Genomic DNA, 24,724 nt, shown 5'->3' with positions numbered 1-24,724 from the left:
GGGAGGGGATTTAAATACTGACAGACCCCCAGGCCGAGGCTTGTTCCTACAGGGCCGTCCGGCGGGACCCCTGTCCCCCGTGGAGGTGCTTGTCCCGAGGGGTTTAGGGCTGTCGACATCTCCCGAGCATCCCCGGGAAGGGCTGGAGGGACCAAACCCACGGCGCAGGTTCAGGCGTGGGAAGAGTCCGAAGAGCAGCAAGTTAAAATAACAGTCTCTTATTTTATTACCAGCAGAGGAGCGGGTGGGTGGGTGGTGGGCGCCCGGCCTGGGGGGCCACCGCGACCTGCCTCCGCATCCCTGCCAGCTCCCATGCCCCAGGGGCTTTGGGGTGCTGCCGTTTCGGGACCCCCCCCCCCCCCGGCCCCGCAGCCCTGCCCTCATCACCGGAGCGGGAACGTGGGGAGGTGACAGCATCCACCCTGCCCCTAAATCCTCGGTTTTTCCTTACCTGCCTGCATGAGCCGTCTGTGGCTGCAGACAGGAGGGGTTCGGGTGGTGGGGGGGGTGTAACAGGGAACGTTGCTTCACCTTAATGACAAGCTGGGCCATCAGGACCGTGCCTGGGTTCGGTGGCACTGTCACCAGCCCCTGGGCGGGAGATCGGACGAGCATTTGCAAATGCCCGGAGGAGCAGAGCTCTGCCAAGAGCCGGTGGGATCGCAGACGGTGTGGGAGGGAGCACGACTGGGCACTGGGGCGAGGGGGGGACACGGCACCCAGGAATCCCCAGCCTCACCCCGGGCAGCACCCGGCACCACCCAGCAGCATCCCCGGCTGCTCCCACCCGGCCCCTGCATCGGCTCCCCCGTCTGCCTGCAAACGAGGACGGACGAAGGACGAGCTCCTGGCACCGCTTCCTCCAGGCCACGGCACCCTCCCGGCGCGTCCACCCTGCCTTCGCTCCCGGATTTTCCAGCTCCGATGACTCAGCTCCCTTTTTAACTCACCGAGTGGAGCCGGGTGCGGGTGCCTTGGCCCCGCTTTTAATTTTTTTTGGCTGGTCGGGTCATCTTATTTGCTACTCATAACGTTACCTCCTAGGACGCTGGAAGACAGCCCAGTCTGAAGAGAAAACTAAAGCTCCCTAAATAAGCTCCGAGATACGGACACGAGCCGACGGGCGCTGGGATGTTGCCCATGTGCATAATGCTTCACCGTCCTGTGCGCGGCTCTGAGCCGTCCCGGGAATAACCACGCTCGATTTGTCCACAATGCTGAGCCCTGCTTGTCGCCGTCTCCTTTTTTCCATCTCTTTCCCCGTGAACCATCAGGCTCAGGTGGGCAAAAGTTTGTCTGTCCCAGCGGCTGTTTTGCTGATTTTCTCCCAGCCGAGAGCCACGTCTGCTGGAGGAAACCTCCCATCTCTGCACAGAAATGTGGTCATAAAAAAGAAAGAGAAAGAAGAAGGAGAGAAGGCCCGGAGTGGCTGGGAAGCTGTCTCTTCGTATGCCAAGCGTGCGGTTCAGGTCTCATATCAGCGGTGCGCAGCCCATCCCAGAGGTGCTCGGTTCACAGTGTTGGTGCAATCTGCCAAACAGACGGATCAGCTAGGAGACATTTCCAAAAGAAGCTGGAACAAGGCGGGAGAGGAAGGAATAAACAGCCTGCAGGGTGGCACGTTCCAGCTCACCCACTGCCAGCCCTGGAGAATCCCGTCCCTTCCATGCAAAATGCCGCTAATGGATTTTGTGCCGTGCACCGCAACCCGGCCCCGTGCCCCGCAGCCCAGCCCTGTGCACCACAGCCTGTGCACCGCAACCCGTCCCTGTGCACCGCGACCTGTGCACCGCGTCCTGTCCCTGTGCACCGCGACCTGTGCACCGCGACTTGTGCACCGCAACCCGTCCCTGTGCACCGCGACCTGTGCACCGCGTCCTGTCCCTGTGCACCGTGACCTGTGCACCGCAACCCATCCCTGTGCACCGTGACCTGTCCCTGTGCACTGCAACCTGTGCACCACGACCTGTGCACCACAACCCTTCCCTGTGCACTGCAGCCCGTCCCTGTGCACCACGACCTGTGCACCGCGACCCGTCCCTGTGCACCGCGACCTGTGCACCACAACCCTTCCCTGTGCACTGCAGCCCGTCCCTGTGCACCACGACCTGTGCACCGTGTCCTGTCCCTGTGCACCGCAGCCTGTCCCTGTGCACCGCAACCCGTCCCTGTGCACCGCGTCCTGTCCCTGTGCACCGCAACCCGTCCCTGTGCACCACAACCCATCCCTGTGCACCGCGACCCGTCCCTGTGCACCGCAACGTGTGCTCCACACCCCATCCCCGCCACGGCGCGGGCTGCATTTGCACCAGAGACATGCAAGCGGGTGCCTCTGGCTTTGGCAGCCACCCAGCCGCTGCTGTCCTTGTCCGGATGGCTGCAGGAGGGACACAACCTCCCCCCGGGGTTCGGCTTCGTGGCCTTTCTCCCTGCTCGGCCTCCCGCCAGCCCTACCTTGGCTGAGCAGCTGCAGGTTTCGGACCTCCTCGCGCACCTGGAGCTGCAGGACCTGCTGCAGGACCTCCTGCCGCTGCGCCTCGTGAGCGATGCCCATGCGCTGCAGCTTCTCCCCGTTCAGCCGCAGCAGTGCCCGACCTGCAAATACGGCATCGCTCGGCGACGTGGCGGGGACGCCGTAAAAGCGCAACTCGATGGGAACCCGCGTTCACGTGGGAACGAGGAGGGGGAAAGGGAAGAAATCCTAAAATGCTCTTTCACCACCCGGACCCGCAGGGACGGAGAAGCCTCGCGGGTGGCCCCGCTTTCAGAGAGCACCGGCTGCAGCTCGAGGTCCCCAGCCCCAGGACAGGTACCGGCTCCGGCACTCACGTAACCCGTCCCCGCAGGCAGGAGCTTTCCATTTCTCCGCTCCACCTCCCGCATCAGGAGATGTTTTTCCGAGTGCACGGTCCCCGCGCGGGCTGGCCGTCCCGGGGGAACAGGGGTACCCATCAAAACACATTAGTGTTGCCGCCACCGTCCCCAGCGAGCCACTCTCCTCCGGTCCAGGGGCTATTAGACGAGGGATTTACAGCCAGCTTTTGTCCTTGTTCCCCAGCGTACATTTGCTAATGCTGCCTTTGTTTCCCATGCAAGGGCTGGCTGGGCTCTTGCATTAGGGCTTTGCATCCCTTGCGGGCAGCTCCAGCGCTCCCTTCCCCACCGCTTTCTCCTGGCCCTGGCAGAGCTCTGCCCGGCCACGCACAGGTCACGGTCAGACCGGGATGATGCTCGTACATAGGAGTCAAAGCCAGAGTCCCCAGGAGGGAGCAGGTCCTAGATCTTATTCTCCTCCAAGGACTTGGCTGGGAGTTAGATTCAAACCTGGAGGAAGGCATTTGCAACTTGGATTCGGATTTGCAGAGGTCCTTCCTCTTCTGCAAAACTTTTCAGTATGTAAAAAACTATAAAAATATTCTTATTATATTGATCTAGGCAAGGAGAAGACTCTTCCCCATCTTAAAAACCACAGTCTCCCCTGGGCAGTTTATGCTCATTTGAAACAACCTCCAGGAGGTTGCTCCTCCTGGAGCTCCCGTCCTGGAGCTCACCCCAACGGCGGATGCCTCCTGCCCAGCCCGGGTGGGCGTCCCCGTGCCCGGGGCCGTGGGGCGGCTCTCACCCCAGCTGCAAATCCACGGGGAGAGGGGACAGAAACGGGGGGTACATCTGCCTTCCGAACCACAAACCTCCAAACAGCTATTTCCCAGGAGCACGTGCCGATGGCGATTAGTACCGGTGATTAGCGGGGATGTCTACCGTACCTGTGATGGCGTGGTGGGAGAACGCCTCGACGTAGATGAGATAGTTATGTGGGCAGTGCTTCTTCAGCCATTTGCACACATCCTGCTGGGTCCAGAGCACCACCGGCTTGGCCAGGCTGCCCAGCGTGGGGCTGGTGTGGTAGATGCCATAGTGGTCACAGGCACGGCCCTGCGGGGAGCGGGAGGGGAGGGGGTCAGTGGGATTCAACCCCGCGAGGAGGAAAACGCCTCAGCTGGGAGGTCAGCCCCCGGGGACGGGGGAGATGCTGGCCGGCGGCACAGGACTGCGGCGATGCCGGCAGACTTTGGCTTTGCACCCTCCGGAGTCTCTGGGCTCGCCCTTGAAATAGCAGCATCGGAGGAAGCGGTGAGGGGGCGGGGGGAGCGGGGATGGGAGGCCGAGGTGGGGGTCCTGCCCTACGCAGAGCCCACAGCTGGGAGCTACCCAGCCCTCCTGCCGCGGGCAAGAACCCGGGTCCCCCTGCCCTACACGTCTCCCAGCCCAGCAGAGCATTGCAGGGGCTCGGGAGACGTCCCGGGGGTCCCCAGGGTCCCCCCCTCGCTGGGCAGAGAAGGGTGCTTGCTGGCAGTTCTCAGTGGGGACGGAGCCAGGGGTCCTGGGGTGCAGCGGGCACCGGTGCAAAGCCATGGCCATGAGAATTCAGTACCGGTGCAAAGCCATCCCCACCAGAAGTCCCCAGGGAAGCAGCCAGCTGGTGCCCTGGAGCAGGAGGGACCCCCCCCTTTCTCTCCTACTCAGCCTCCTTCAACCCTGAGCTGGCCGGCCACGACGAGGTCCTGCAGCCTCGTGGGCATCTAAAGCCACCTCCGAACCCCACAGCTCTTTCTTGGGGTGCTGCCGTGCCCGGAGAGACCCGGCATAAACCGGGGTCACAGTCCTCAGCACCCCAACGTGTCCTGGCCACCCTCCACCTCCCGGAGACCTCTGCCACGCACCCTCGCCCCTTGCCCCGACTGCCCTGGCCCCCAGCGCAGGCTGATCCCTCGGTACCGGCCACCCACCCGGCCTCGGTGCCCCGCAGGCACCTGCCTGGTGGCAGGATGGGACCAGGACCTGCAGAGCAGAGGGGATGGAAGGGGACAAGCGGTGCCCACGGCAGGACGGGGCTTGTCCGCCGGCATCCTTCCCTCCCTCCCTCCCTCCCTCCAGCCGCCTGCTGGGGCGGCCGCTCTCGCCCCGAGCCACCCGGTAGCTCCATTTCCTCGCCCACGTCACAGCGACTCCGGCCTCGCGAGGTCTTTGCGGCCTGGGTTTATCTCGGTACGGAGCAAACCAAACGCCTTGAGCTGCAGCAGCGCAGGGGACCGAGCCCGCTTCTCCCGGGGGGATGCTCAAGGCTGGCTGGGAAGCGGGGCGGGGGGGTGCAGAAACCCACGGTTTCCTGCTTTTAGCACCCAGGGGAGATTGGCGAGCTCTCCACTGATGGCGATGCCGAGACTTCATCCTCGAGCAGCACCGGCAAACGTCGCTCCTCCGAAGCAGCTCCCCGCGCCCGAGCTGCCGGGACCGTCCTGGGCTGGACGGGGATGGGAAAGGGGTCCCCGCTGCTGCCACAGGAGGGGACCGGATTGCCAGGGCCCCTGCCGGCACGGCCCTCACCCATGTCCAGGACACGGCAGGGGCATGGCAGAAGCAGCAGCCGATGTGGGAACATACCGGCATGGGAAAGGTCGACAGCGCTTGGACCGCGGTATGCCAACGTCGACTTCCATGTGTGGATATTGGCTAATTAAGCATGCCTAATAGAGGAGCGGAGATAATTAGCGGGACTCCAGACATCCCGTGGTTACTGAAATTAATGACACGTCCCGGAGAGATGCCAGAGAGGAGGCGGCGGAGGGCAGCAGGGTCCGGGACACCTCCCCTGCCCCACGCTGGGCATCGCTCGCCCCGCGGAGCCCGGCCAGCCTGGCAGGAGCTGCTGCCTGCGCCCAGAGGAGCGCCTGGGCTTGGAAAGGGACCTGCCTCAAGGAGGGCTCGCTGGGGACATTCGAGCGAGAGGGAAGAAGGCAAAGTTGAGAGGTTGTAAATTAATAACCGAGGAGTCCCTCTGCAAAGCGGATGGAAAATGGCGATAGACAACGCACACAATTTGGTTTCCCAACCAAACCAAACCAAACCAAACCAAACCAAACCCAACCCCACCTTTGGGGGGACCCCCGGTAGGTGCCCGCCCGCCCCAGACACATCCCGGGAGCCGTCTGCCCGCAGGAGCAGCCCCAGCCCGCGCCGGCCGCTCGGCTCCTTCACACTCGGCTGAGTGTGCCGGAGAGCGTGCGGTGAGGAGGAGGAGGAGGCGATTTGCTCTCGATTCACTAACGAGCGATGATGAGAAGCGGAGGGGCTGGGGGAAATAAGGGCCAGCTTCCCGCGAGCTTCCCGCGGCTATTATCCAAGTAACCCTCCGAGGCACGGGGGAAGAGGTGACAAACAACCCGCAATTTCCCTGGGCACGCTCATGGCCGCAAGCGCTTCGCCCATCAGACGCAGCCCCGCGCCGGGGACCCATCTCAGCATCCCTAAACCCTTCTGGCTCGGGCGTATCATCCCCCGTGGTGGGCGAAGCCCCCCCCGGCGGGTCCCCGAGCGAGCCCCCGCGCTCCGTGGGTGGGAAGGGGAGGTGTAATGAATCACGGGCTCCTTTTCCAGCCGGTTGAGCTGCGCTGTCTCTCTGATAAACTCTCAGCCGTGAATATCGAGCGCCGGTGCTGAGGAGAGCAAGCGGGAGGGCTCGGAGGCTGCTCCCACGGAGGGGGCTGGGGGGAGCTGGGCGGTGGGAGCCATCCCCCGGGGAGCTGCAAGGAGCAACTCACGGCACCTCCCTTCTCTCGGGCTTTTTTCCTTCCTTGTGGCAAAATTAAAGCCTTTCTCCCCACTACATCCCTCTGGGAGGCACAGAGAGGCCGACGAGGGAGAGCCATGATGAGCGCGGCCGGCAGCCGTGGGTGCCGTGGCCCCGTGCAGGCAGCGCCGTGCAGGCAGCGCCGTGCAGGCAGCGACGTCCCCGTGCTTTTCGCAGAGGTGCAAGAGGAAAGAGGCCACCGGGGTGCCTGGAGGGGTGATGGGGACGAGAGGCACGGCGCTGCCAGGACAGGGGGACCTGAGGGGCTGCCGCTCCTGCGAGCATCACAGCGTGACGGTGGGACCGTACCTGTCCCTGCGGGGACCCTGCTCCCCTCCGACGCTGAACCAGCCAGGCCCTGAAGCTGGAAAAGCATCTCCATGTCGGAGGCTGGAAGCCGGGCAGTTCGATTTCCCCTGTTTTCTTTCCAGCAGTCACCGGCTGGATGTGCTGCCTCCGAACACCGCTCCCAGGGTGTTACAAAGGGGTTAGGAAGCACCAGGAGCTGCTCGCTGGGAAGCCGCTCCTTCCCACGGCCGTGCAGAGGCAGGGCAGCAGGCAAACGGCTGGAAACCTTCAGCTCCCGGCCTCATTAATGCAATAAAGTGCAGAATTTTAGGAGGTCAATGGTCCGAACCTGGCTAAGAGACGTACCCAAGTGCTCAGGGGTTTTAAAGCATTATAAGGAATTTGGTTCTGGCACATTTACTGCAAAAATTGCATTAAGTCCCAGCTCCAGGTGCGGAGGGGAGGCGCGGCACAGAGCTCGCCCCAGCACGGCCCCCGGCCTGATGATAGTAATTAAATTATTCTATTTTTTATATATTACTACAGTTAAATGCCCAATAATCATGAGGGCTTTCAGCAAAACGGGATCGGAAGGCCTGATCCCGCAGAGAAAGAGGAGAAGCTCCCGCGGGGAATCGATGGAATGGGGGGGATGAGGAGCCGCGTTCCCCTGGGCAGCCCCGGGGCAGGGGCCGGGGGGTGCGGAGGAGCCCGGCGGGTACCTGCGAGCCCTCGGTGCCCGGCTGCCGCAGGAGCTTGACGGTCCGGCTGCCGTCGGCCCGCTGGCTCCGGCCGTCGTGCCAGGTGAGGCTGCTGCCCGGGTTCCTCTGCAGGCGGTAGCTGAGGTTTTCGGCCGACACCGTGTGCTCCAGGAGGCTGCGGCAGAAGCTGAAGTGAGCGGCGGCGGCTGCGGAGGGAAGCGGGGTGAGAGACGGGCACGGTGTCCCTCCGCCTTGCTCTTGGGCACCCAAAAACGCCTCTTCTACCCCACGGGAGCAGCTGAGCTCGGCTGTACCCCCTGCTGCCAAAATCTGCCCCCTCCCACCTTCCCTTCCCATTGCCAGGGAGAAAATCCGTCAGCCCACGAACCCGCCGGCTGGCACCGGGAACCGGCGGGCGCTGACGAGATGTTTGCCCACACAAACCCCTGGCGAGCGACGCTTGTTTTGACACCCGCCTGCCGAGCAGACGCGGGGACCCGCAGCCGATCGTCGCCGCGTGGTTACAACCTCCTGCTCGTCACCGCCGCTCTGCCGGGCGAGACGCCGGGAGGGGGGCAAAGGGGAAGAGCCGCTTTCCATGGAGCAGGCTGACATTAAACTGCCGCCACCGAGGGACGAGAAGCAGATAAACTCCACCCTGGGCAGCCCGATGGAGAAGGGGACGCAGGTTAGTGTCCCCCCCCCAGCACAGACCGTGGCTGCTTGGGGACGGCTGCTGCCACGCACAAACCTGCACACCCAAGTGACGGCCAAACACGCGCCGGCCAATCTACGACGGCCCGCAAAGAGCCGTTTACCCGCGCCGCGTGGTTTTTGTCCCTCACCCCTTGTGTTTTAATAAGCTGGGGGTATTTGGGTTGCAACGAGGATGCAAAGCTTTCCTTTTGCGGGGGGGGGGGGACTGAAGGGACCCAGCTGCTGCGGGGAGGAGGACGTGTGGGTATTTTATCCATCTGCTCCGGATAAAAGCCAGCCGGCTTGACATAAGCAGCGCTGATCCGCAGAAGCAAAGACCACAGCGTCCCCCAGCTCACCTGCTCCCACCACCGCAAGCCGGGCAAGTCATGAAACCACCAAAAGCAGAGCAGCACCCGAAGGAGATCCACCTCCCGGGATAACCCACCCTGGGAGAGCAGAAGGGAGAGCAGAAGGGAGAGTGGAGAAAACCTGCTGCAGCTCATTTTCATAATTAGTGGGTTTTAAGAGGGGAGAGGTTTATAAGAGACCTCTCGAGCACACCTTCGTGTAAGAGGAGACCAACCGGCCAAAAGCAGGCAAAATGGAGCAGGAAACGGTTATCGATGTGTCCGTGTGTCCCAGGTTATCGAGACAATATCACACTGCTTTGCTCCCTGAACACACCCGGCGACAAGCATTGCCATGGGGAAACTGAGGCAGAGGACCCGACTGACGGCTGGGGAAGCGATTTTATGGAAAACAAGCTGAAGGGAGATGCACGGGGAGGCTCGGTGTCGAGCAGAGGCAGAGCTGGCAGGGGTGGTCTCTGCGCCTGTCTCGGGTGATGGGGACGTCTCCGATGGCTTCCTACAGCCTCAGACACCCCGGACCCGGCGGGCGAGGACCGCAGTGGGTTGTGCTCCCTCCAGCCAAGGATGCCCGAGATGCCGCTGGCCGTCCTGCCCCTGGCACCCCGAGCACCCAGCCCTGCCATGGCCGTGCCGGGCTACCCCCGAGCCCAAAACCACCCGTCCCGCCGGGCATTGGGGGTAAGATATGGACCTGGCAGGTCCGGAGGGGCTGGTGCCAGAGCTATGTGCGTTGGCTGTGCCGGGGCTTCCCTAGGACTCGCTGCAGAAAGGCTCGGTGAGGGAGTGATGGGGAACGGGGCTCTGGCCACCAGCGGGACCTATATCCATAGGGGGCTATAGAGCATCTGCCGCCAGCAGCAGGACGTGGGCATCTACGCTCCCCCAGCAAACGCGGCCGGAGGCGAGAGAGCCGGAGCCAGAGCGGACGGGAGAGAGGGGAAAGACGAAGGGAAAAACAAGCCGAGAAGAAAGGCAGGGCCGGGAACGCTGGCGGCACCGCTCCCCATCGGGGGCAGGCGGCTGCCGCCCCGGAGCCCAGAGCCCCCGGCAGCCCCTCCGGCAGCTCCTCCGCAGCCTCCCGCTCCCCCAGCCCAGCCCTCGGGTCCCAACTTTCCCATCGCCCGGCGGCACTCGACGTGGGTGAGGGCAGGGGGTGCCGAGCCAGGGCACGTGGGAGCGTTTCGGAGCACGGGAAGGATGGGGGCAGAGGAACCCCGCGGCAGGGCAGCCCCGGGGCTGGCTCCACGCAGGGACACAGGGGTGGCCTCTGACACGGGCTCTCCTCTCCTTCCCGTGCCCTGCACAGGAGCAGCCACAGCAATGCCACCGGCACCCAGCCGCCCTCCATCCCCTCTGCTCCTTTTCTGCTGAGCCAGAGGCTGTGCCCGCCAGCCAAGGATGCACATGCAGCATCTTCCCCCCACCCCACTGGCCCCGCAGCCCCCCGGCCATGCCCCGCAGCCCCCCTCACCTGGCTCGGGTGGTCCCTGCGAGCTGCGGATGGTGGAGACGCAGCAGAGGGATGGCCGGCCCTGCTGCATCTCGGCGGGAGGAGGGATGCGCGCGAGCGCTCGGCAGCACCGGCTGTCACGAGCACGGCTCCATCCCTGCCTCCCCTCATACCTCGTCCACACCTGACTGATTCCCCCGATCGCCTCCCTCCCGCTGCCAATAAATGGTGGCTGCACGCTCGCCCCAGCTCCGGCACCGGGCAGCCCCCAGCCAGCCTCGCACAGGGAGGGGGGGGGAATTACACCCCCTCCCCGCCACCCCGCGCACGTTTGATCCGGAGAGATGCTCAGCGTTTTCCCTGCGTGCTCCCGCCTAATCCCACGGCAGGGCCAGCTGGCAGCGGGATGGAGGGGAAGCCTGGGGGGCTGCTGCGGGGGACGCTGCACCCGCCGGGCATCAAAGAGCCCCGGGGCTGAGTGGAGCCGTGGCAAGCTCGTGCGTGGCAGCACCGGGGTCACCGGTGACTTGGGGCGTTCGGGATGCAGGAGGCGCTGGGGGAAGAAAAGAGGGAGCACGGCGATGAGCAACCTTCCCGGGCAGGGGCTGCGGGGCTCAGCACGGTCTGCTCCTGCAGCCGGCCAAAGCCGTCATGGTTATGGCCGTGTTTGGGGTCCAGGCAGAAGGGGGGTGCCCGCAGCCAGCAGCGTGGGTTGGCGAGCAAACGCTGAGCGTGGGGAACGGCACCTTGAAATGGGGCTGCAGGAGCCTTCGGGCCGGCTGAGCCCACGCTGGAGCAGAGAGGGGAGAGCTTGGCTCTGGTCCCCGAACGGCCACTGTACCCCCGTCTTTCTGGGTCCCCACAAGCCGGTCCGTGGTCCCCGCGGCTCGTCTGGCAGCCCCGTGCAATGGGCAACCTGCCGCCTGCTCCTGGGCTGGGGAATCGCCACCGGCCCATTTTCCCTCGGTGGCTCTTTGATCCATTTTGGGCACCTCTCCGGCCACACGGGCCGGGCGGAGGGGGAGGCCAGGGGCCGGGTCACCGCAGGGGGACAAGCAGCCGCCTGCCCCGGGCGGTGGGACAGGGTCTGCGGCAGCGGCAGGGACAGACGCCGCTCCCTCCCCTCGCCCGGCACGCTGCCTGCCTTTCCCTCGCCAGACACTTTTATGGCTGGTGAAACGTGAGCGCTGGAGAGGCTCAGAGCGGCAGCTGGGGAGAGGGACGGGAAACCCCCCGGGGACGGAGACCTCGGGCCAGGACGTGGCAGCACGCAACGAGCCAGACGGTGAAAGCATCCCCGGGTCGGTCCTGAGGTCAGCACGGGCTGATGGCTACCGGCAAACCGGCTTCGAGCCGACTTTCCGCAGGCACTGCCTGCTCGCAAGTGGCCGGGACGTGCCCCGGGGGACACGGCGGCGGGCAGCCAAGCTGCAGGAGGAGAAGGCAGGGGCAGGGAGTGGGGAGCCCGGCGCCTGGACAGGCAACGCGCTGCCCACATCCAGCTCCCTCCTCTGCCACCGCTTCCCAGCGCGGCCTCGGGGACATCCCCGTGTCTTTGATGCCATTGCACGCGTGGGCGTCCCACAGACCGGCCCTCCCACTGGGGACGTGTCTGCGGGCAGCTGCGGCGGGGGGCAGCCAGGCTTCCCGGGGTCAGGCAGGCTTCCGGGGATTAACGGTCATCCCTGGGAGAAGCTTGGAACGAGCTTCGCAAGGAATGAAATCCCTTTGTCGATTTGCCTGGCTCCCGGTGTCTGGGAGGGAAAGAGACATTTAGCACCAAATGGGGCGAGGGATTTGCCGACAGTCAGAGAGGGATTCGCGGGGAGCTGGTCGTCCCTCCTGTGTTCCTCCAGGCAGGTGAAGGGTGGATGAGACCAGAGCTCTCCGGGGACTCCAAGGACGGGGAATCCGCTCTCCTCACGGAGCAGCTTTGCGAGGGACTCATCTCGCTTTCAGTGGCATCTGCGTGAGCCACGAGCCCGGCTGGCATTGCCGTTGCCCTGGTCCCCTCCATCCCTTCCAAGCGGCTTCACCCTGGTGCAGGGCAGAGCTGCTGCTTGGGCTGGCGGGAGCCCCCGGGGAGACAGCGATGCTCTCTGGGACCTCCCAATGCATGTAGTCTTTAACTCCGTACCCACAGGGTGTCCTTATGGACCAGATCCCGCCCTGAGCCATTCCCTACGACCTGCTGGCCCCGAGGAGGACGAGACCGCATTCAGAGCGGACTGACACCCCCTCAAGCCTCCCCAGGTTCCCCTGGGGTGTACTTGGCCCAGGCCCTGGCTGCGATGAGCATCGCCCCAGCATTTCCCTCTGAATTCTCTGCTCGCGGAGGTGAGACGGGAGCCCCGGGCAGGGACGGAGCTCAGGCCGGCGGCTGCTCACCACTGGTGCCTCCCGAGGAAGGACGAGGAAGGAAACAAAAGGTAGATGCCCTTTCCGTCCTCCCCGTGCAGCAGGGTGCCCTGGGTGCGTATCCGGGGAGCATGCACGGGTGCTGCCTGCCTGCACGGAGCGGCAGGCAGCCGGTGGGCAGCCACTGGGCCCTGGGGCGCAGCCTTTGCGGGGACTGTGTGTGTCTTTGGGGGTGTCTGTGCTCCTGAGCCCCCCATGGGTACTGCCAGGAGGTCCCCGAGCACCCCAGGACAGGGGATCTCTGTCGGGTTGGGCACCCAAGAGAGCGTGGGGTGAGGACAGCAGGCAGGACCTCGGGGCGGCTCTGGGCAGAGCAGGATCTCCTGGCAGGAGACAGGCGTGGGAGCCCACGGGCAGGGACGCCCCTGCCTGCGGTGAGTCCCCTTCCACCTCGACACGCTCTTCCCGGGGGTCCTGCCCTGCTCCGGCACCCGCAGACCTGCCCTGCCCTCACACCCGCACCCCCTCGCTCCAGCCAAATTTCCCAGTCCATCTCACTGGTACCCCGTAGTCCTGGGGTAGAGGATGGGACAGACCCTCCCCGGGATGTTGAGGGCAGCAAAGGGGGATGTGGAGGGGCAGACCCCCGGGGGGAGGACGTAATCCAGGGATGGAGGGAGCAGACCCCTGGAATGGAGGGGGCAGCACCGGGGAGGGGGGGGTGAAGGGCTGACCCCCGGCATGGAGGGGGCAGCACCAGGGGATGTAAGAGGCACAGACCCCAGGGGGTGGAGGGTGGCCAGACCCCCGGGATGGCGGGGGCAGCACCGGAGAGGGGACGGAGGGCAGACCCCCGGGGTGGAGGGGGCAGCACCGGGGAGGGGGGGGATGAAGGGCAGACCCCCGGGATGGACGGAGCAGCACCGGGGGATAGAGGGCGGGCAGACCCCCGGGGTGGCGGGGGCAGCACCGGAGAGGGGATGGAGGGCGGGCAGACCCCCGGGGTGGCGGGGGCAGCACCGGAGAGGGGATGGAGGGCGGGCAGACCCCCGGGGTGGCGGGGGCAGCACCGGAGAGGGGATGGAGGGCGGGCAGACCCCCGGGGTGGCGGGGGCAGCACCGGAGAGGGGATGGAGGGCGGGCAGACCCCCGGGGTGGCGGGGGCAGCCGCCCAGGGGCGCGTCCCGCCGTGCACCTGCCCCGCCCCCCTGCCCGGTACCTTCCATGTCCTTGGGCCGGCCGCAGCTCATCCTCCGCGCAGCGGGGCCGCGCTCAGGCGGGGCCGGAGCCCCGCTCCCCCCAGCGCCGCCGCCGGCACCGGGCGCGCCCGGCCCGCCCCGCCCCGGTGCCCGCGCCGGGGGCGGTGCCGCGCTCCGCCACCCCCGGGCGCTCCGCCCGCCGCGCCGCCGCCAGCCCGGGCCGGGCTGCGCCCGCTGCCTGCCCCGAGGGTGCCCCGGGCGTCCCCCCGCGTCCCTGCCCGGGGCTGCGGGCATCGCCCCGGGTCCCTGCCCGGGGGCTGCGGGCATCATCGCCCCGGGTCCCTGCCCGGGGCTGCGGACATCGTCCCCCCGCGTCCCTGCCCGGGGGCTGCGGGCATCATCGCCCCGGGTCCCTCCCTGGAGGCTGTAGGCATCGTCCCCCCGGGTCCCTGCCCGGGGCTGCGGGCATCGCCCCGGGTCCCTGCCCGGGGGATACGGGCATCATCGCCCCGGGTCCCTGCCCGGGGGCTGCGGGCATCGTCCCCCCGCGTCCCTGCCCGGGGCTGCAGGCATCATCGCCCCGGGTCTCTGCCCGGGGGCTGCGGGCATCATCGCCCCGGGTCCCTCCCTGGAGGCTGTAGGCATCGTCCCCCCGGGTCCCTGCCCGGGGCCTGCGGGCATCGTCCCCCCAGATCCCTCCCCAGCCGGGGGGACAGGTCCTGGGGACACCAGGGCGCAGTTGTCACCATGCACAGGTTTTTGTTCATGTTTGCGGTGGGCACAGAGCGGAAAACAACGCCTGGTTGTTCCCTCCTCCCCAAATTTCCCTTCTCCCCCCGACCTGCAGCTCTCCGGATGGGTGCCAGCAGGGCGGGGGAATGAGGATGCTCGTCCCCGTGTGTGCAACATGGGCTCTGGTGGGCGGCCACAGCGTGAGTGGGCACCCACCAAGCCTTGCCGGAGCACGGCATGCCGGCACGGAGCAGAACGGCGTCGCCAGCACCCATCACTCCTCCGGGGTGGCAACCCCGTGAGTATTTTTGGAGGTGCCTGCCTTCAGCTATCGCACCTGACTCCCAGCCAGGGACCATCACTGTCAGCCCGTGGAGCTGCGGAGGGGCCAGGGGTCCGGCTGCGCACCCTGCGGTTATCCCACGCTGGGGTGGGACAGGGACGGGGACACCGCTGGGCGCCCAGGATGAGGACAAGTGGATGCCCGTGCCACGATGCTTCACCTTCGCAAGGTGTTCCCCGTCACAGGCCTACCGCAGCACCGGGCAGCACCCTCACCCTTGTTTTAAGATGAGGAAAACTCAGCTTTATGGCTGGGGCCGTAAAGGTGCGGTGGGTGGTACTGACCCTACGTGGCCTCGTGCCGGGGGTCGTGTGGCTGTTCACTGCACTACGGCATAAAACCCACTCGGATCCAGGCTACGCAGCCGTGTGTGTGTGTGCGGCACTTGCAAAAATTAAATTCAGCTCTGCAGATCAGTACAAGCTTTCCAAAATTTTGGATGCTCGCTCGGGAGCTGCTTCAGACGGGGCTTAAGCCCCCGACCGGGCTCAGCTCTGTGCCATGATCCAGCTGGGGCTGCCGTGCTCGGTGAGCCAACCGTGCTGCCGTGCCACGACATTGGACATTGGGCCACGACCCGTGCACGTAGCCTGCAAGCAGCCTGTTGCTAAAACACTGCTCCCCCGCCCCGGTGTTAGCATTCCTCCTCCTACCGCTGCAAAAGAGCGGGCAGGGCAGTTTTGCTCATTGCAGGCATCCGACTCCGTCAAATAAAGAACGAACCCATTTTCCATTACTCTGAAATTCCCAGTTCTCCCTCAGTCTCTGTCTACACACGGAGCTTTCAAGCTGTGGCAGAAATCTTCCAAGAGAAATATGGTTAAAGATGGGCCTTGGCAGGAAAAGGCTAATGTCGCTTGAAAAATGTGTGCAGATTACGCTAAGCTGTTATTAAAAATAAATGCTGCACTGTTCCCAGCCCTTGCTTTCCCTGATTTTTCTGGTAGTAATTGCACTTCTCCAGGAAAGGTTTCATGTGTCCCGGGGAAGGAATTTGTTTCCTCCTCATCGTCTGCAAACAGCTCCAGGGCCAACCTACCGTCCCGCCGATGGCCGGTGAGGCTGCGGTGGGGTCTGGGTGTGTGGGGCAGCCCAGACCACTCACCCGTCTGGAATTCCAAAGGATTTGCAGGAAAACCCTGAGCCTCGGGGCTGTCCGGGGAGGGCTGAGGAGATGGCGTGGTCCCATGCATCCCCGCGCCTCCTCCGTGCTCCAGCTAGCCTCGGCTGTTACAGCATCCCGCATCATTCTTGGGTTATCGGCTCAATCCCTCCCACCTCTTAACCACCCCCAGCGACTCTGTCGTGGGTTTTGGTCGGTCTTTGGGTCTTTTAATGTCTGATGGAGGGTTTTCTGCAGTTAAACAGAGGGAAAAGCCTATTCATTGAACCCAAACCCAGAATATAGCTCGGGAAGCTCAAAGCACCAGTCAGGGGCATGCGTTGGTGGGGTGGGAAGGGGACAAGCCGGGGACACCGGCTCCAGCGAGCCCCGGACCTACAGGCTTCCCCTCCGCATGCATATGGATTTGGGTAGGGAGAGACATGAGCGGGCCCCGTCCCTCCCCTCCGCCAGCCTCCGGAGAGGGTGCAAGGATGGGATGATTCAGCATGTTCGTTTTCCAGAGAATAAAGGAAGTAATTAAACATCAGCTTTCCTCCTGCCGCAGCCCTGCGAGGATGAGAGGGAGAAGATAAAAAGCCTTCAGACGGAAGTTATTTGTCTAAGGAGAAAAGTGACTAATTTCTCTGTTGCTTTGCTTGTCTGCTCGTTAATGAAAACCGCTCGTCAGCAGGAAAAGGGAGCACCCAGCGAGGGGGGAGGAACCGCACCATCCATCGGTGGCTGGGCAGGTGGCCGGTGGCCGTCGGTGGCCTTGGGACATCCCATCCCCATCGGGATGTCACCTTCGCAAAGCCCCCCGTGGCATCCGACCGCTGGGCTGGGGGCTGCGGATGCAGCCGGGTGTCGGGGACCCCCCCCTCACCACAGCCCCACGGGTTGGGGACCGGCGCCCGCAAGCCAAATGCCACGGAAGGGTTTTCCCAATCCCCCCCCCCGAATTTTTGTGCAAAGAGTTTAAAATGAGTTTGTTAAGGCACTTGCAGGGAGACCGAATAGAAAACAGCTTCGTGCCTGCAGCCTCCTGCCTGGCGCGGGGTGATGGATGGTGCTCAGCTCGGCTGGGCACGGAAATATGTAGTGTTATGAAAATCTCTCCCTGCAAATAATTTATTTTCAAGCTGATAATGAAGCACCAAACCTCATTGCTGCAGGGTGGGAGCTGCTTCAGGTGGCACCAAGCTCTGGCTTATAAAGCCTGCGCTCTGCTTTCGTCCCTGGCAGCGCAGGACACCCCCTCGCCGCTCGCAGCACGGGATCTGCACCTTCCCGAGGACGATGATTTACTGGCAGAGGACGTCTGAGGCATCGCTCCCTGTTTTCTGCTCCCTGGGACACGGGGGGGGGGGCTTGAGACTATGGAAGCTCTTTCATTTGGAGGTTTATATAGATATATTTCTAATTGGATTTTGGCATGTCACGGTTCTTTTCAAGGCAGCCTGTAATTATTTGAGAGCGTAGCCCAGATCGCCTCCTTTCTCTCGGCACAGAGGGGTTTTTTTTTTAATATTGTTTCCCAAAATGAAATTGTGAATTTGCAACTTAATCCAATGAGAGGACGCGCGCGATGCCATCATCTGCAAGGGCACAGCGAGGCAGCGTGATTCACGTTTCCCAGCTTCGTAATCAATTCAGAGGAAGAATAAAAAAGTCAAAGCAATATTTTAATTCTTTCCAGCGAGGGGGGGGGGGGGGAAGTATATTCTAAGAAGCTGCTCTACGCTCATGGATATTTTATAAGCTGGGGAGGTTTGGCTGGTCCTGCCGTAGCTCAGCCCACTCCGTGCAGAGATGCTGAGCACTGTGGAGATGCAGCCGGACGCCTGCGCGTCGCCTCGGTACGGCCAAACCTCCCGGCAAACCCGGGGCCGTGGCAGAGGAGGGCAGCCGGACGCCGTTCTCAGGCTTTTCCACTCCCAACTGAAACTTGATGAAATTGCCATTAGGGGTTTTTGGGGTTTTTTTTGGGTTTTTTTTGACATGTGTTGCAATTTTTTTTTTGGGCCAAATTCATTTCATCCAGCTCCATCTGCTCTCCATTAGGTAACTGAAGCCTGAGCAGGTCGGATCCTGCTGTCCTCACCAGGGATACCCCCCCAGGCTGGGCATCACCATCACCCCGGTGCTGCAGTCGTTATTCCAGTGCCCAGAATAGGCACAAATGAAAACCACCCCCCGGGAAAGGTTTTCCAGCATCTAGCTGCTAACCAGCGCGAGCAAATTAATGACCGTGCCACGGCCCCGTTACATCTCAGCAGCCTGAAGTTCTTAGTTTTCTTCAAGCCCCATTTCAGGGCTCGCTAGCTGTATTCAATCGCTTACAGAATCCGATTTATTATTTACGTCGCGAGGTACAGCCTGGCTTGAATTGATTTGCCGTGCTCTGATTGCCGCCGCACAGCGGTGTGGGATCTGGAAACTGGTTGCTCGTGCAGTCGGGCTGCAAAACCAGGGGTTCAACAGTTAGGGAATGCCAGGCCTAAAACTGCCCGCGCATCCCGGTGCTCTGCGTTCTGCTGCCGCCTTCGGTTGCGTCTCTCGGGATGCAGGGAGAGCTGATCCTGCCGGGGCAGCGGGATGGATCAGCTGGTCCCCCCCAAGGGGCATCACCCCGGTGCTGCAGGGGAGATCGGGCGGTTGCAATGTGTCCCCCCTCGTTTAAGCAGCCGGGGTCTGGGGAACGGGAGGGGGCAAAGTGACACCGGTTTTTAGGAAGGAGCTGTGGACGGGAGCGCAGAGCAGACAGGGAGAGCAGAAGGGATGGGAAATACCAGAATTGGGAAACCATTGGGAGCCCTGGTGTTTTGGGGGATGCTTAGCAGGCCTTCACCTTCACCATCGCCTTCACCACCACCATCACCTTCACCTTCACCATCGCCTTCACCACCACCACCATCACCTTCACCTTCACCATCGCCTTCACCACCACCATCACTTTCACTATCACCTTCACCTTCACCATCGCCTTCACCACCACCACCATCACCTTCACCATCACCTTCACCTTCACCATCACCTTCACCACCACCATCGCCTTCACCTTCACCATCACCTTCACCACCACCATCACCTTCACCTTCACCATCACCTTCACCTTCACCTTCACCACCACCTTCACCATCACCTTCACCTTCACCACCACCATCACCTTCACCGCCACCATCACCTTCACCTTCACCTTCACCACCACCTTCACCATCACCTTCACCTTCACCACCACCATCACCTTCACCGCCACCATCACCTTCACCTTCACTCCTTACCCTGCCCATGGTCAGAGCTTGCAACGCCTTGGGTGGCAGGAACGAGCAAAAATCCCACAAACCCGAGCCCGTTGCTCCGGGGCAATGGAGACCGGAGGCAGCAGGGCAGGTTTACTGACGGCTGATCCGTTGGAGATGGACCGGGACCAGCGGGCTGGTGGGCAGGACCACGGGCATGCTGCCCTTGGCACGGGGACCCTCTGCACCCACCTCATCCAGCCACCCAAATCACCGGGCACTTTGGGAAACGTTGGTCCATTTCCAAGAGCTCTTGGCTTCAGACGTGCCTGGATTAGAAGGTGATTTTAACGAACGCCGTTTGGGTAGCACCATTAGCATGCTGCTGGCAAGCAACCCGCGCCCTTGCGCTTTCTCCCACGGCGGGATTATTGCCAGCAAACCTCCAGCTGACGCCAGCTCCGCTCTCTCGATCGCCGAGGGTGCGAGCTCCGTGTTGAAGACCCTTTAGCAGCCTCCGCTAATTGTCTCCGAGACCTAAAACGGCTTCAGGGGAGACGTTCAAAGGCACCTCGCTCCCTCCCAGCTGCGGCGGGAGCTCGGCACCTGCCTGCTGCCGGCTCCGGCGAAGCTCCCTGCCGCGCGTTGGTGCTCGGCTTGGCATGCGGAGGGGAGCAGATGCTGCAGACGCGTCCTCGGGGCCCCTCCGTCGTCGTTGCATGGGACTAATTAAAATTTCAGGAAGTATATTTACCTAATGCAGAGTTGATTTCGCTAAGTAGGACATCCTGTCTTCAGAGGATTTCATGGCACGGGGTGATAATCAAGTGAGAACAGGCTCCAAAAGTGTTAATTTAGTAGCTGAGCCGAGAGGGATTAAAACCAAGCCCCTGTTTTAGCCTTTTCTCACACTTCCACATCTGAAATCCAAGTAATCATCCCATTCAGGAGTGCAAAGCAGCGGCACCGCCGCCCAGCAAGCACCGTGCCGGCCGCACGTGCAAACGTGCCCGGGGCTGCGGTGGCCGAATTCGGTCTCTTTTACCTCCCAGGGCTCAGCCGAGGAGCTTGCACTGCTCCAGGTACCCCCGGTACCCCCAGGTACCTCCACGATGCCCCGTCCCTGTGCACGGTGCCGGCACCGGCACACGGGTGGGTGATGCTGGCGTGGGGCTGGGTTTCAGCTCCAGGCTTGCAGGCAGGAGTTTTGCAGGCAGGAGTTTTGCGGGCAGGCACCGGGAAACGGTGCTTGGGAATGAGCCCCACCATTGATCCTGCCCCACGGCCGCATTCTTGCCGTGCTGCGTGATATTTAAAAACATGAATTTCCAGCCTCCGGAGAGCCCCGGGGGTTGTTTTCCCCTTGTCCCGGAAGAAGCCGCCACCGCCTCCGCTCTCCCCGGGGACACAGAGGCGGCTTTGTGCGAGCGAGGGGGCCGCAGCGACCCCTCCGCAGCAGCCCTGGCCGCGGGCCGGGCTGCTCCTCGCTCGGCTTCGGGCCGGATCCTGAGCAGCCTGGCCCCCAGCGGGATGCGCAGTGAATGAGCTCGGCCTCACACTCTCATCTAAGTGATTATTTTTCACTTTCAAGCCTTTGTGAGCGATTATGTGCCGACGTGCGCAGCATCCCCTGCCCACCTTTGCTTTTCTTAACAGGGCGTGCAGAACCTGAGCTCCAAAAGCCCTAAACCAGAAGCGGGGTGACTCTGTGCACCCAGGAGAGAGGAGCGACCAACAGCGGCTGCCGTGCGTGGCTCCATTGCTCCAGGGCTTTATTCCCCATCCTCAGAAATGCTGCCAAGGGAGATAAGATGCTCTACGCCGACAGGCAGACCCGGCAGCAGGTCCACGCGGGTGGTGCATCATATTTGCACGGTTAACAGGTGCTGTTACTCCTTTGCCCCTTCAGGTTTTGTTCCACCAGGGAGAAAGCATCTCCTCCCCACTTCTCACCCCGTTTCAAGGTGTTTTTGCAGGGCAGAGCGATGCCGGCAGCACGCACATCGCAGACGCCCCGCTCCTTCCCACCACGGCGTGGCGGGGACCCGCCACCTCTCACTTGTCGGCCACGGCCACTTTGCTGTGACCCGAGGAGGAGCTCAGGGCTTTCTCCCCCCTCCGGCTTCCCACCCCCCCACCGCCCGGCTGCATTAATCAGAATAGCTGCTGATTAATAACCCTGCGGGGCTTTCGGCCGCGGCCCTGCAGCAGCCCCGTGCCGGGGCTCAAGTAGCAAAGGGAAATCCCAGGAGAAACCCATGGGGCTGCCCAAAGAGCAAGAGCTGGGCTGGCGAGGATGCTCGAGGGCCGGATCCTGAACCACTCATCCCTGCCGTGCTCCAGCACCGCCGGAAGATCAAACCAGAGCTCCCAGTGCCTCTGGGGTGCAGGGTCGGCAGGACGCACAGCCGGTGCCCGGCTGCTGGCTCTCCCCTGCACATAACAAACCCCGGGTCCATGCAGAGGGATGCTTAAAAATCATTTGTGATTGATTTTACTCAACCTATAAATTATTGTGAGTTTTCTCCTTGGTTGGAGCGTGCGTGTGCTGCGAACGCCGGCTAGCCGCGGGAGAGGGGAAACCCTCCTGCATACGGAAAGGCTGGATTTGTGCCGGCACCGTGTAAAGAGAGAAGATTCACAGCCCTAAGACCAGCTGCCCCGTGCTGGGGTCACCCCGCTGCCATCCTCGGCTCTGGTTTTCAGGAAATACCCCCAAAAGTGAAATTCCTGCAGCTTCCACGGCCTCAGCAGAGACGGGGTACTTCCCTGCTCTCCCCATCCCTGCCACAGCTTCTCCCCTCGCGTTGGGGAGGTTCCCGGTGGCTGCTGTCGGGGGGGACGGGCTCCCCTTCGTCCCCATCCCCTGGCAGGGACAGGGATTTATCCACCCCCAAGCCAAGACCCGCTGGGTTTCACCCGGCGCTCGGTGGTGCGGGATGTGCTGCAGCATGGATGCAGCATCAAATCACTCGGGATATATAAAGGAGGCCAGACTTGCTAGGACAGCAATATCTTTTATTAGCCCCACCATAAAAGCCGCAAGAGCTGGTGAGAGCTGACGGGCCCTTCTTCGGGGGCCGAATCCTGCCCCAGCAGGGAAACGGTCCCCGGCTGCACGGTTGCATGGAGGGGCTTGGCAAAGGCGGCGATGCCGGGGTTTCCTGCGATGGGGAGCGTTTGCAGAGCAGCGCTCGGGGCAGCCCCTGCGGGGCTGGGGGGGTCGGGGGGTCCCGCACCCCTCCCTGGCACTGGGGACGCTCCCGTGGGCTCTGCCCTTGCGCTTGGGTGCCCGGCCAGGAGAGCTGGGACACTGCAGCCTCCCCTCCCCCCCTCCGTCACCCCAACTGTTTGGCAAAAGTGATTTTTTTTTTTTTTTAATTTTTTTTTTTTCTACAGCAAAACCCAAAAATAGATTGATGGGAAGCAGCTGGGGGCTGGGTTGCCATTAGCATGCAAAATGGGGCTATTTGTCTTCCCCGCAGCTGGTTTCTGCTCTAAGGTTTGGAGCGTGGAAACCTGGCAGGGGCTGGCAGCGGCAGGCAGGACTGGGCTGCGGGATGGGGACAGCCCCCAAACCAGCCCCGCGCCCCTCGCGCCCCTCTCGCTCCCCCTCGCCCTTGTGATCCGTGACCCCGAGCCTCTCCCGAGGGACAAGGACCCTTTCGTTCGTTCCAGCTGGATCTCAGGGTCGCCTGGAGACTTTGCTGAGCGGCCGCTAATTAATCCTGGCACCCCCGGGGTGGGTGGGCGAGAGAAACCGGCCCGGTGCTGCCGGCTGGGGAAACTGAGGCAGGAGCCCCTGGGACGTCCTCGGGTCCCCTGGAAGGATGGATGGTGCAGGCAGAGGGGCTGCTGCTCTGCCCAGCCCCGAGGGGCCAGATCCCTGCACCCCAAGGTGTCGGATCCCAGCACCCCGAAGGGTCAGACCCGGGCCCCCCCACCCCGCGGGATGCCTCAGCCCCTCGGCACGGCCGTCCCTGCTGCCGCCACACGGCAAAACCAGGGGCGAGAGACCCGCGGGCTGGTGAAGCAATGAGCACAAAACCCCCTCGTGCTCGCAGAGATAATTTGTCTTGGAAATCGTTAGCGGGTGGGAAGCGGAGGGGAGCAGGGGGAAAGCAAGGCTCGTGCGTCGCAGCCCCGCAAGGGACGACGGCGAGCAGCGCCGGGGGCTTCGTCCAGCTCCGGGCCCTGCCGGGACGTTCCTGGCCCCTTTTTCCCCTTTTTTCCCCCCGGTGCGGCCGGGGGTTGCTAAATACGGGGTGTCGGCTTCGCTCCCCAGCAGAGACGCTCGCCTCCTGGGCGTGTTCCAAATCATCCTCAGCAGCTACTTGTTTCCTGATAATTGCCGTAAATTTTAAATGCCGTGATAGCGTGGCTTCAACATCCCCATCATCCTTGTCCCCATCGTCCTCGTCCCCATCGTCCTCATCCCCATCATCCTCATCCCCATTGTCCTCGTCCCCATCGTCCTCATCCCCATCGTCCTTGTCCCCATCATCCTCGTCCCCATCGTCCTCATCCCCATCATCCTCGTCCCCATCGTCCTCGTCCCCATCGTCCTCGTCCCCATCATCCTCGTCCCCATCGTCCTCATCCCCATCGATCTCGTCCCCATCATCCTCGTCCCCATCGTCCTCGTCCCCATCGATCTCGTCCCCATCATCCTCGTCCCCATTGTCCTCATCCCCATCATCCTCGTCCCCATCATCCTCGTCCCCATCGTCCTCGTCCCCATCGTCCTCGTCCCCATCATCCTCGTCCCCATTGTCCTCATCCTCACCATCCTCATCTCCATCATCCTCGTCCCCATCGTCCCCATCATCCTCGTCCCCATCATCCTCGTCCCCACCACCCTCACCCGCAGCAGACCGAGGCACCGCTGGCTTTAAGCGCCGGGCGCACCGTCTGCTCCGTTAATTGCGGATGCAAAAGGAGAGGGATCGCGTTTATAATTAATCAGCAAAGAGATCCCGGTTGCTCAGTGCCCGCGCAGGCTCTTCGCTGGGCGCGGCGTGGATCGGCGAGGATTTTCTGGGTTCCAAGGGGGAAACCAGGAGGGAAGCGGCTGGCGCGGGGCCCGGCGCACCCGAGGGCGTCCCCACACGCGTCCGCCCGCGTGGCAGGGACGCCGGCGTGCCTGGGCGTGCGCGACGGCGCGTGCGTGTTCGCGCGGGTAAGGGCGGCGTCGGTGCATGCGGGGAGGCGTGGGGTGACGGGGGTGCAAGGAGGGGGGCGGCCCCTCGCACGCGTGGGCGCGGGGGAGCCGGGAGCGGGGCCAGCGGCAGGCGCGGGGGCCGCGGCGCGTTCCGCCCGTGGCGGGAGAGGGGCACGTGCGGGTGTGCTGGTGTGCACGTGCGCAGGGGCAGCTGCGCGGGCGTGTGAGGACACGCGTGCCCCGCGCACGGGTGCGCGTCCAGATGTGCGCGCACCTGGCCGCGGGCAGGATGCCGGCAGGTGTGCGCATGCGCGCCCGGTTCACACACACGGCCTCTCCCACCCCACCTCTCCCTTCCTCTCGGGACCGCCGCGGCGCCAGGGGGCGCTCTGCTTTCCCCGCCGCCGCGGGAGCGGAAGTGCCGCGCGGCCCGCCTGGGTAGCCCCGCCC

General features: G+C 63.5%; 1 protein-coding gene across 1 annotated transcript; it reads right to left on the bottom strand.

Annotated features, from left to right (window-relative positions):
• Nucleotides 1-1,293: 1,293 nt before the first annotated feature.
• On the bottom strand, nucleotides 1,294-10,228 carry SAMD10 (sterile alpha motif domain containing 10). Its single transcript, XM_075517384.1, has 5 exons — nucleotides 10,159-10,228; nucleotides 7,639-7,823; nucleotides 3,765-3,933; nucleotides 2,455-2,595; nucleotides 1,294-1,530 (listed from the first exon to the last, which is right to left on the bottom strand). Exons 1-5 carry the CDS (start codon nucleotides 10,226-10,228, stop codon nucleotides 1,478-1,480), a joined length of 618 nt encoding a protein of 205 aa, XP_075373499.1. The 3' UTR covers nucleotides 1,294-1,477.
• Nucleotides 10,229-24,724: the final 14,496 nt, after the last annotated feature.

The sequence above is a fragment of the Mycteria americana genome, chromosome 14, assembly GCF_035582795.1.
Source record: "Mycteria americana isolate JAX WOST 10 ecotype Jacksonville Zoo and Gardens chromosome 14, USCA_MyAme_1.0, whole genome shotgun sequence".
NCBI lineage: Eukaryota > Metazoa > Chordata > Aves > Ciconiiformes > Ciconiidae > Mycteria > Mycteria americana.
This window is presented reverse-complemented; position numbering and strand designations above follow the sequence as displayed.

Excerpts from the sequence above, each read along its gene's own strand:
- SAMD10 (XM_075517384.1), bottom strand. The coding sequence starts at position 10,228 with ATGCAGCAGGGCCGGCCATCCCTCTGCTGCGTCTCCACCATCCGCAGC. Across the intron at positions 3,934-7,638 it reads CGGGCACCGAGGGCTCGCAG|GGCCGTGCCTGTGACCACTA; the intron begins GTACCCGCCGGG and ends CGCTCCCCGCAG. Across the intron at positions 2,596-3,764 it reads CTCCCACCACGCCATCACAG|GTCGGGCACTGCTGCGGCTG; the intron begins GTACGGTAGACA and ends CCGTATTTGCAG.